Below are 12,745 nucleotides of genomic sequence, written 5' to 3'. Positions count from 1 at the left end.
TGGATAAAATTTGCGATTAATCATAGAGTGTTTGCTCTACATTCTGAACCGACGCACGTAAAAGCCATAGACTTATATAAATAGACCCAGCGTTCTGTGAGAGGAGTTGTCCGCGTCTTCTAAAGGACAGAATGATACGCAGTAAGGTGCTGTCTCCGTCACTTGCTGGTCTGGAGGGGGAACGTCGACAACGTTGAGGGGAATTAAAAGGCGCGCGTACCGCATGTATAAATGCGGTACGCGCGCCTTTTAATTCCCCTCAACGTTGTCGACGTTCCCCCTCCAGACCAGCAAGTGACGGAGACAGCACCTTACTGCGTATCATTCTGTCCTTTAGAAGACGCGGACAACTCCTCTCACAGAACGCTGGGTCTATTTATATAAGTCTATGGTAAAAGCGCACTGTCATGCACATGCAACATCGATATATTTCGATTAAACAGTCGCGCCGCGTGTGAAGTTGGCACGAAACTAACCACAATCTAAATTTTGATAAAGAAGGTAGAATAAAACATTATCATAGCGCGATTATATACATCGTAGCTTTTTGATCTGTCTAATTTTTATCGCGATATTCTAGCCATTTGTAATGCAATATACTATATAACACAATATTTTTAAAGCTATATCTCAATATCAAGACACGTATCTTACGTATGAAACAGAAGCATTCGGCATTGTTCGAATAGTATTGCAAGGTAATGAATTTTCGTATTCTAATATCGCGTATATATTGCGACAAATTCTAATATCACGTACAATGTAATATAAAAGCAAATATGCGTAAAAGAAACGTAATAATGCTTTACAAATTCAATAATTGTCCATTATCAAGATTAAATGTAATTCTGGTTCATTCTCACGAGAAACCTAATCCTTTCAGTGATAAATTCTGATAATGCAATATTAAATTTTTATTTCGCAAATTGAGACGAATACTATTATATTTTATAGCCCTCAACATTACTCGAATCGACACTATGTTCAAGAACGCTTTCAAATTACGATTATTACACAAATTATAATTAAAATCAGAATGTTATACCTTTCGATATGCTCTACGTGCATCTGGAGAATGATTGTGCTTCTTTTACCTAATTTCGATCAGACTGGTATTTCGATAGCCAACTTCACATTATTTTCGCATACCTTTACTGACCTCTATTGCAAAAAAGTACATTGAATATCGTATCGCTATAAATGAATATTATACTGTCCCAGACAGCAGGATCTCCAGAAAAAGTTCAAAAAGTATTCTCTCTTTTGAATTCTTTATGATCTGCTAAAATGATTACAAAAAATTGTCTAAAAGTGCTCTTTTCTGAGTTGTTTAACAGTAAATCAAAAAGAGCTCACTATGAACTTATATTTCTAACACAAAATAGTTCTTCATAATCAGCTCATTTTGACATCATATAATATGATGCGTGAAAACAAAAAACACGCATCACCCAACCTGACTCGGCTGGATTCTTGTTGGTCATCCATATATTGTTCGTCGATTATTCTCTCTGTTATTTATATTTACCCACAAAATACTTTCCAAGTCTCGCAGTTCGCAGTGCATAAAAAACACGCAGTGTGTGAAATTGTTTCTGGTACAACGATCACTGACGCAATTTTTCACATGTAATTTTTTGAGGTATATTTGTTTCCAGTAAACGAGAAATTATTGAAAGTTCAGAAATAGGATTGAAAATTATTAAGAAGAATTAAATAAAATTCAGCATTATCGTAAATAAATTCTTCTCATTAATTTTTAATTCTATTTCTGAACTTTCAATAATTTCTCGTTTACTAGGTTATATGCATAAAAAGCCCTTTATGATGAAATCAAAATGAGCTCAGAAGTCGTCGCATCCGAGTACATTATGAGCACGTTCTAACCACCTTCTGATCTAAATTTATCAACTCAGAAAAATTTTTGGAACTTTTTAGGAGTATTATATGAGGTCATCATGCTGTCTGGAGTGTTATATAAATTTATATATTCATGAATCATGCACGATAATTAAAATATTAGAACTTGATGTTGCATTACTTATAATAACTATCGTAGGTTAGGTTAGGTTAGGATAGGTTAATTAATTTGCATATTCTAGATATCTGAACAAACATCATAAAACATTAAAGACCGTTAAAAGAAACACAACAATTCCTTACGCATCCAATGAATGATCCATTATATCTCGAAAATTCACATTTATCATGCACTTTTAATACGGATTGATACGGACACAATATATGATTAATCAAGATGTACTCTGCGTCGAGTTCATGTGCAGTAATTATGACGGTCAGAGAAGAGCATGCATATTTATCTATGATCGATATCGACGCTATATGCATTACCATACCGACCGTGTAATGTTGAATCTATCAATAATTGATATCGACGCTACGCGCGTCTAAAATTACTTATGTGAACCCCTTCGGCCGCCATAACAGCGTCTACTTACGGTAACGGTCTTGTAACGGTTTTGATTGTGAGTGCCGTGTTTATCCGTATTAATCCGTCTTAAAAATGTATAACAAGTATAATTTTATCGGGAGTGTCGATTACAGTGACGGGCGATTGTTAGAATGTATTATTTTTACCGCGAGTGCTCGTGATAACAGTGTCTGGTCGTCGATCGTAGCTGGCTCTACACAAACATATCCAATATAAATCCGGTGAGTATAAACAACGTACTACAAATACGCGAAAATGATTCCTATGTTTGCCCGAGAGAATTAAATCGGGCAAAACATGATTGTTGTTTTGTGGGTATCCATACGTGACGATCTCGTAAGTCGGTAAAATCAGTCGACTCTTTCACTCATCTCGTTCACTCATCTCGTTCACTTATCTCCTTCACTCATCTCGCTTAATCAAAGTGTGTGTGCAATATGGAAATAGACTATCAAAGATATAATCGCGGCGCAAAGTGTGTTTTACTTCATGTTTGCGTTTCACATACACCGTTGCATAGCAAATTCATTCCATCTGCGATTTTCTCATTTTTTTTGCAAAAATGCACACAATTAAATAATTGGGTTTCAAATATTCATCGATTTTTCCATGGAGATGATGTAGACCAGTATAGAAATATGCAACGGAGAGAGCAAACTACAATATCTTGTCTGATGAGCAGAATTATATCTTCATTATTTTAATGTGTATCATGTAACTGTGCTAATGCTCACATACACAATTATGTATTTGTCAAATATTCCAAGATATTTATAAAAAATTTGTTAAAATATTTAAATATAAGTCATGCATTACATATATGATGTTTTAAGCCATGTTTTTAATTACTTTTATTTTTAATAATACTTAACAATAAGCATACATGAACTATATGATATCATTATAATAAAAATATATATTAACTTTTCCAGGTATAGCTAAACGTGTATTTAGATAGGGTACAACGATTGGTAAGTGAATTCATTGATTACACTTGCGTGATTACGCAAAACATAAATATTATCCACTATTTTTATTCGCCAATATTTATTACATAATTGCTGAGAACTGCGCTTTGACAATCACATTTTTATTCGCAATTTGCTTTTTTTACAATTAAATGATAAAATATAAATGTTATATGTATAAATATACATAGAAAAAGAAATATTTGATGCAGACAAATTATAAAAAATTGAATTTAGAAAGTAAAATTCTAAAAAGTTGTAAGAAATTATACACTAATTCTTCTTTTTTTAATTTTGAGGAATATGATTTTATATAAATAATTATATATAAATATATTTTATACTTAGAGAGAGAAAGAATCTTATTAATAAATATTATATAATCTTTCAATGCGCTTTTGCATTGTCACACGAATTGTCAAAGTACGGTTTCGGATGCAATGTTCTTTGGCGATAATAAAACTGTTGTTATTAATATAATTGCTTATATAGCAATTAATATAATCAACTTGTTTTTACGAAACTCATTTCACTGAACTCTCTTTTTTGAACATTATAAAATATGAAGACTTTTTAAATACAAATTTGGATCAAATTTAAATAATATTTTGCATCAATAAAACTTTACTTTCTTTTTACGTCTTAAAACTAATTAAATATGCAAAAACAACAGCATAGTAATTTGTGAGAGAACAGTACTCGCTTAAACAATTCAATGCTCAAAGTAATCCAACTTAAAACGCTTCGAAAAGTTCACTGTAATTTATCGGTAAATTCCGTCAAACGTCTACAAGTGAAAGCAAGTTGAAAACTGATGATTGAAAGGAAAACTTCAATTGTTTCACTCGTTCATCAAATCGTAGGCGTTACTCGTGTAAATCCGAATGTTACAAGGAAATGTCTTAAGCAAAGAGAATGCATTGATTTAATTAAGAAACAATTATACTTTACACTTGTTTATAAGAAACAATTACAAATTTACTGAGAAATAATAACAAAAATTCTTAAAAATAATGATAATATAAAAATTATATTATTTTTATACTATTTTTTATTAATAAACTCTGCTTAAATATTAAAAATCATTCTGAACTAATATCAGAGAGGTCATTTCGACGTTTTTCACAAAACGCTTTTTGGTGTTCAATATCGCTATTACTTATAATCATTTGGAAGTTCAACCTATTTAGTTTTTTTTTCTTTTTCGACATTTCGACATATTCTGTATACCGTATTACGTCTACAAATTATGAATGGAGAAAATAATTTGTGTGCAAATTTAATTGTATAATATAAAATATATATAACAAAATGTATTTTTAACTCTAAAATAAATGCAGATACTCTATATTATCAGTAAATATGAATGAATAAGCTATGAAAGATTAGAGTAAAATTGGCACATTGTAAAAAGAAATATAATTAATAATCATTAATTGCAAATTCAGTTTGCTATTAAATAAATTAGTTAAAATATGCCATGTAAAAAATTTTTTTTATTCATCATTTATTTACACGTATGATACATCCATTCTAAGAAAATTCTCTGAATATTGCTTTCTTGCACTAGTTTATATAATATTTAATCCTGGAATATGAAAATGCTCAGCTCTTACCTTATTAAGAAAAATAAAGGAAGAGAAAATAAAAGGATATACCTATCTAAATTAAAAATCGTTTCTTATTGTATTTTACATAGATATCTTTAGATTATATAATTGATTTTTATTTTATAAAATATATATATATTTATAAAATATATTTTTCCTGCAATTTTTATTATTCATAGAAAATATGAACAAAATAGAAATTGAAATAAAAATAAAAACTTTGTTTTTTTTTAAATATCAAGAAAAAATTGTATTTTGTTTTTCTTTTTCTTTTTATTTTTTTTTAATTATTATTATTGCTCTTTTTCTCATATTTTCTTATATTCTTTATCCAAATATCAAAATCAAAAATTTAATTAATTATAAAATAAAAATTTAATGCTTTAAGTGGTTAAAAAATGTATTTTAGATTACAATTCATATCTTTATGGTATTCTCAACTGCAATCTCTGAAAATAGTACAGTTCTCATACGGCGTATATCGTGCGTATAGTGTTCTTGCAAAATAAACTAAAAAATAATCTCTTTGTATATCATATACACAGAAAACGACAAATAATCAAATAATTGTACAAATTCCAGAATTAAATATTGATACTAATTTGTGTTATAGCCCATCCATTTTAAGGCAATAAATCTATTACAAAACATATTTTATATATATGTTATTTTCATATCCTCTAATCTGAGTTTTTCAATTCTTTTAAATCGTGGATATATATCTGGCTATATATATTTCTGCAAATTTATTACCTTAATATTACAATAAAGTTAATTTATTCATGACTCACCAGCACATGATGCGCAACAGCGGAGTTGTGGTTTACATTGATCTATAACATAAAAAAAAAAGATATATAAATTATAACAGCGCACAAAATAATTAATGTTTCAAAAATAATTGCGTTGAAAATATTGATAAATTATGGTTGATAATGTTGAATTTTTAATTTGTTTAAATATTTAATCAAACAATTATCCAAAAAATCTTATCGTGTTAAATATGTTAAGTAATCATAAATAATAAATATATTCAAATATTTATGTTACAGAGATAAATGATTAATATATCTTGCAATAGCGAATAAGAAATAAGCAATAAATTAAGTAGGTACTCACTTTAAAGTTGTTCCGCCGATGCCTGATGCCCTCCAGGCTTCCTCCATCCCTAGACAGTTTATCGATAACTGCTCCTTCATGGCACAAAACACTCGAGAAAATATAATGAATTACAATCGCGCGATATTGTATGGCACTCCCGGCGCGTATTTTATCTCATTATGGTAAAAGAATAACTCGAGAAACGCGATTGCACGAAGCTACGATCCGTTCGACATTCACCGTTCTAGAGCAAGCAACAGCAACGAGGAGAAATCGAAAATTGTACTATCAATTTTACGCGTTATTCGCAACGGCTATGTTACATCTAATGTAAGCTACTTTTATAAGTATACGTTTTCCATATTAAAAATTTTTATTGCACGTTCTCTCCGTACGTGGAAAATAGTATAAAAAATAGTGAATCGACACCAATTGATAGGAAATAATCAAATATTTCACGATCTTAATCTGTGAGCAACGCGACAATACGATGTAGTTTCCGCTACTAGCCGTCTGCTCTGTTTGAACGTCGCCGTGCAAATGATCATCAGACAATACGGAAACAGCGCTTCAAAGGTCACAACAGCGCTTCGTCGTCGTAAGTCGTAGCCTACGACCTACGACTCGTAGGTCACAAAAAAACAAAAACATCTTCCGACTTGTGGCTTGGCCAAATTTCATACAAAACATAGCTATTTGTTTTGATCTACGACGCGGCGTACGTGTTTACTTGTCTTCACTATAATATTAGTATTATTTACACCAGTGCTCGGAATTAGTTAAACATTTCAGCCGATTTCCCCGGTATATGCCTTTTTTCCTCTCCTTACCGTGCGCGCCACAGCCGCTAGGGCCAGCGCCGCCGAGCGTTAGGAGCGGTACTATCTAATTATGAGTGGGTTCTTCTCCCTATTTATTAAAATTTTTTTTAATTTATTAAAATTGAATTAAAATAAATTTTTTATTTTTAAGTTTATTAAGTGAAAATATTTCAATAGCTTTCCACGTTACTCATGAGGTACTAATGCTAACGCGTTTTTTTTTTAAGTGGTTTCCCCAGTAGGCCTACTCCACTGAAGATAAAAATAACAAATTCTTAATTTAAAAAAAATATATAAAAGAGATTTTCTTAATTAGATTTTCTTGGTTTTTTATGAGAATTTGTTATTTTTATCTTCAGTTGAGTAGGCCTACTGGGGAAACCACTTAAAAAAAAAGGCGTCAGCTTTTTAGTACCTCATGAGTGACGTGGAAATCTATTGAAATATTTTCACTTAATAAATTTAAAAATAAAAAGTTTATTTTAAATAAATTTTAATAAATTTTAAAAAATTTTAATAAATAGGGAGAAGAATCCACTCATAATCAGATAGTGCCGCTCCTAACGCTCGGCGGCGGCGCTGGCCCAAGCGGCTGCGGCGCGCGCGGTAAGGAGAAGAAAAGAGGTGTATACCGCGGAAATCGGCTGAAATGTTCAACTAATTCCGAGCACTGATTTACACGGTGTCCTTCGGCAAAGCAGGTGGTCTCGAGATATATTCCGTATCGTCGCGTTATTGAAACTATGTGTATCACTATGTGAATTATGTAATTAAATGTGTATGCGGAGCATATTCTTAATCTACAATTTGTGGATTATGCATAAACATACACTGAACTAAAATGTTAAAAAATCATTATTATATTAACTGCAAAATTGATATATTAAACAGGGATCTGTGAGCATTCCATAAAAACTGATTGAATGTATGTTCTCAGATTTCTATCTGCAGATATATTATAATTTATCTATAAAATATGCAGATATATTTATTTGTTATCACATTTAGAATATCTCTAAAACCGGCTAACAAATTTTAATTAATTAAACGTCAACTTATAATTATTATAATATGTAATTGCATCGCTAAAGACTCATTAGATTTAAATGCACTAGGATTCAATTAGTGCCAGAGTTTTCGGTTAATTTCGTAAATTAAGGATACATCACGCGTCGATGAAGCGTTAGCGTAATTATGGTCGCATGACAATTACAGTTACATATTTTGGGCTTCAAGCTGCTTTCGCGGTTTCATGAACGCGAGAGGCGCTAAATATATCAAACTGTCATGACTGTTTTAATATCGCGATATGACGTTGCTGTATCTCCGCTTGACGAGCTCACAAGACGAGAGCCATCGCATATCACATTGATACGGAGACATGTCAACGTCGTCAAGCGAAATGTAATAATCCTCTTCACATTGAAGTGAGTTTATGCGACGAAGACATTAGTATTGGACATTCTCTACCGTACGTAGCACAGAATGTTTAACAATTATTGATCAGTGCAATAAGATGTAATTATTAATCACAATGGTAACAGAATCAAGTAAACTTTATTAGAGATATGAATTTGTGCATCAACATTTTCGATTTGATATCAATATTTGAAAATTGCGATATTCGCGTCTCTTCGGAGAATCAGAGCGGATGTGATTTTCAACGGTTCGATAAAGGAGCATTGTTGCGGAAAGTACTAATCGTCGACTTAGTCATCCGATAAGTCTCGGTCGCGCTGCACTCGAGAGCTTTCGGAAAATTAAATTCTCGTTTAAACGGTTTGTCCCGCAGGGCGCATAACTCGAGAACGGTTTGTCATTCGAACAACTCGTTGATAATAGTTCCTTCTTATGGGATACGCAGTTATTTTCTTATTTAAATTAACGACTTTAATTACCGTAGCGAATGGTCGCAGAAGCAAATATCTACAGCGTAAAAATCCTGCAATCGATCTTTCTTTTTTCCTCCGTTACAAAGTGCACATTCGAATCGGTGTGCTGGTCGACAAGAAAAATATGTCGCTCCGCTGTCCAACAAAAATTTATTGGAATTTGACCGCGTTATGTGACCGCGAAGGTATGCGGGTTATCTCCTGAGAATTTTTTTACATTACTTTGCAATAAAACTTTTCGAGCTTGGGGGATTTTACGTAACTATAGTACTTAATAGCAGATAATGCTCTCTAAAACATACATCAAAAGAAATTAACTGGTATATGTACATTCTCATAAAATACTGAAAAAGATGCTTTCTAAATGCATTATTAAAAAATGTAAGCTTGTAAAAATAAGATAGGTAAATACATAGTATACAGCAATGTTGCAGACGCTGGAATTAAAAGGAATTGAGAGAGGAAAATATATCGAGTTTTTCCCGATAAAATCTGTTTTTATGAGAAATATTTGTCTTTCGAATTTCTACTAACAAAAATAGTTCTTTTGCGACATTGGGAGGAAGGTAATGGATAAAGACATTTTCTATATCTCGCGTTCCATTTTTAAAAGTGTAAAACACACAAGGGAGGCATCTCTATCTTTTTCAATTACCCGACGATAATCCCAGTTCATCCTCTTGACCACCTTTTCCAATATTTAGAGGCGCGGTAATCAAAGTCTTTCTTATTAATATTTAATCCTAAATACTAAATTTGGTTAACATGAATATATATTATCAGAATATATGCCACAAATGTATTTAATCATTGATACAATTATTAATAACAGATCTCAATATAATGCAAAATATATCTTTTATGCATGTTAAATAGTAATAATAGTAAAATAGAATTAATACAAACAATTAAATGCAATCTTATATGCAATCTTTATGATATTATTACACATTGTTGTGCGCATCAAAATTATCATAATTACAAGATACGAAAGATTTTCATGCAAAGTTTGTAAAATTCTTCATACAGTAACATCTTACACAAAAGTATTTTTCTATTGGTCTTCAAAATTGCATTTAATTATTTCATGCACTTTGCACACAGAAAGCGGTTTTTAAAAGATTTTAGTTGCTTTAAGATATCTATTACTGCTCGGGACAATTATTGTTGATTTAAATCATCTTGTTTTAACGTATATCTTGCCTTTCAATCTTTTAATTCCAGCTTCCAAGTAGAAATTCCGTTAAAAACCTTCATGTTGTAATTGATACTATTAGCCGAACAGTACAATACACCGACAGATACGGATAGCCACAGTTCGACAGTACAATGCGAACTACTGTAACAGAATCTCAGCTAATTAGATAAATGACTGTGTCAGTCACTTTCTTTTCAGTCAGTCTCTTCTAGCTCCTCTTCCAACAAGCTTCCATCTATCGCGATCAATCTACTTTTATCATTGAGACATGCGCTAAAATAAAATCACACTTAGATACATTAATTAATTAAGAAATGTTAAGAAATAAGAAAAAAGAATAAAATCGTGCGGGAATCAGATCGTGTGGATAAAAAATACCATTACATTATTAACTTACATTAAAAGTAAATAGTTTTCATTAGAAATTGAAAAGTAAGATTCTTTTTTAATTCTATTATTTCTACACGCACACATATAGCTAGTAGAACAATCGTGGTTATCGTATACTACTATACTTATTTCAAAAATAAAACAACGTGACAAAATTATTATTTTTTATTTGTAATTATAGTATTATCTTATTAAGTTTTTTAAATTAATTACTTTTATTATCGGTTTACATAATAATATTTTTAATCTCCTACGTACTTATACATAAATATTATTTCAAATATAGTTTGAAGCCCGGTGAAGTTCCCGGAAGGTCCGGAAATTTGTCCGAAATTTTTGGAAATTTTTTCTGGCTCAAGAAACTTTCCAAAAATTTCAGGAAAATTCCCGAACCTTCCAGGAACTTTCCCGAAATTTCGAACAATAATTTCAAACAATTTGCGATTTCTAATTAAAAGTAACTAAAAGTAATTACACAAGTATTTAGCATTAATTAAAAAAACTAATATATTTAATCATTTTCACGTAAAAATGTTATCTATTTATTTCACTAATTTTTTCTTTTGACTTAATCCTTTTATATTTCTACACGTTAGCACTATTTACTTACGTGGCAAATAATTTTCACTACAGAGTTTTATTGTAATTCATAAATTGTTTTCAAGTGCGTTGGATTTCATGTTATGTACGCGTTCATGTAGGAGGACATTTTAGAGCGAGCTAGCAGATTAAACTCGCTGGTAATAGGTTGTTTTATGAATACATGCGAACTAGTTTTCATCATAAGTGTATTCATATCGAGCGCGAGGACTCGAATATTCCACACGCCCGTTTATTACTCTCGGCTGCACGTGTACTACTTCTCGGGCCGCGCTTTTCAATTAAGTCAAGCGCGCAGGCACCATTGTACCAAAGCCGCGTGCCTGTTTCAATTAAACCTGTACGCGCATGTATCGCGCTAATAGAGCCCGGCGATAGTACTTTTCGGGCTTTCGCCCAAAAAGTCAAGCCGATTTTTTATATCCGCTCTCGTCGACAATATCTCGCCTCGTTTGCAGGGCTTTTCATTGCTTCAAATCACACTGAATGTATTTTCGCGTATCCTGAAACTCTATGTGAACTCGGTATTTCATGAAAATTGAAAAAAAATTCGCCTTTTAATACTACAAGATATGGTTAGATTTTATCGTCAGAACTAATTTTGCATCGTAAAAATTACAGTGCAAAATTTAATTTCCACAATTTATGTCTTCTGTGTTGTAAAAACACCAACATTTGACATTTATAAAACGTTAAAAATGGTGAAAAGTATATGTATTTAAAATTTTATAACAAGCAATTATATTTTTTTGCGAAGCAAGTGCTGTGGAATTCATAAACGATGGTATTTATTAAAGTTTAACCAATCGAGAAAGATAATTTTGATAAATTAATTAACCATACATTTGAAACTAAAACGAATGTATCGTATTTTTTTCGACTGAATCAACGTCCCAGAATACTGAGGCAGTTGCAATATTAATTGAAAGATATTAATTATGTAATGTAATTCTACGGTATAAAATATCCGCAACGACCGAAATTGGATACTAACAAATAATACAAATTACCTTGAAAAGGTGCAACAGCCATAGAGCACAGAACACGAAAGGCCGTTGGCGGAAGCGGACGCGGAAGAGTAGTAATAGGCAGACGGGGATAGTTAGGGCGGCGGGGAGGGGGAAACGGATGCTGCAGGAGGAGGAAGCTTGTTAACGCTCGAACCGAAAACCGCAGCCGGGTGTAGTCCGGTCGCCGATATTAACGAGCGTTTCAGCTAATTATCGCGAAATTAGAGAGTAAAACGTGGACGCGTCATGTCGGAGCTACGAAACGCCTCAATCGATAGTCGCCAATCTCGGAAATGGATTTCATCCCGTTGTTCGAGATGTTATATCCTGCGATAGATATCGACACTCGTGCCGTTCTCTTTCTCCTTTACTCTCTTTCTCTCCAACTTTTTTTTAAATTTTTTATCTGTTTGAAGCCGACACGAAACGAGCCACCTCTCGTCTCGCCGAATGTTCGCCGCTCGGCTGATTATTGGTTTTATATTACATCGATATTATCTAACTTGCGTCGCTACTTGCCCTCTTCTCGCCGGCTTTTCTTCATCGGTCTAAGTATCACGGTTTGTTTTTTATTCATGCTTTCGCGGAGTATTTTAATGAGAAAAATTTCTTTCGCATTTTTTACGTCACGAGACGTAAACTGTCAAAAGTGATTGTTTACTTCGAACTCGTTTAGCATGACTCAGTCATCTTAATTATTTTT

The 12,745-nt window shown here is 32.1% G+C and overlaps 2 protein-coding genes across 11 annotated transcripts in view; one reads left to right on the top strand and one right to left on the bottom strand.

Annotated features, from left to right (window-relative positions):
• LOC105671611 (uncharacterized) overlaps positions 1-7,071 on the bottom strand; it is a 149,362-nt gene extending 142,291 nt beyond the window's left edge. For 2 of the 10 annotated variants that reach the window (XR_010888687.1, XR_010888690.1), the window contains exons 1-2: positions 6,150-6,974; positions 5,822-5,863 (exon numbers count right to left, since the gene is read on the bottom strand). Coding sequence is in view for 1 of the 10 variants with exons in the window: in XM_067350215.1 (XP_067206316.1) it covers positions 5,822-5,829 (8 nt within the window). In the remaining 9 variants the exon portion in view is untranslated. Of the gene's footprint in view, positions 1-2,163; positions 2,260-5,821; positions 5,864-6,149 lie in introns of those variants that run through there. The other 8 variants (XR_010888692.1, XR_010888691.1, XR_010888689.1 and 5 more) reach the window with 8 other exon arrangements.
• The window catches only part of LOC105671621 (CIMIP2 protein GA14893-like), a 71,181-nt gene continuing 60,866 nt past the window's right edge, over positions 2,431-12,745 (top strand). The window contains exons 1-2 of the mRNA XM_067350201.1: positions 2,431-2,673; positions 3,385-3,423. The gene's annotated coding sequence lies outside the window, so the exon portion shown is untranslated. The remainder of the gene's footprint in view (positions 2,674-3,384; positions 3,424-12,745) is intronic.

This window comes from Linepithema humile, chromosome 2 (assembly GCF_040581485.1).
Source record: "Linepithema humile isolate Giens D197 chromosome 2, Lhum_UNIL_v1.0, whole genome shotgun sequence".
Taxonomy (NCBI): domain Eukaryota; kingdom Metazoa; phylum Arthropoda; class Insecta; order Hymenoptera; family Formicidae; genus Linepithema; species Linepithema humile.
The sequence above is the reverse complement of the archived record's forward strand: the minus strand, read 5'-3'. Positions and strand labels throughout refer to the sequence as shown.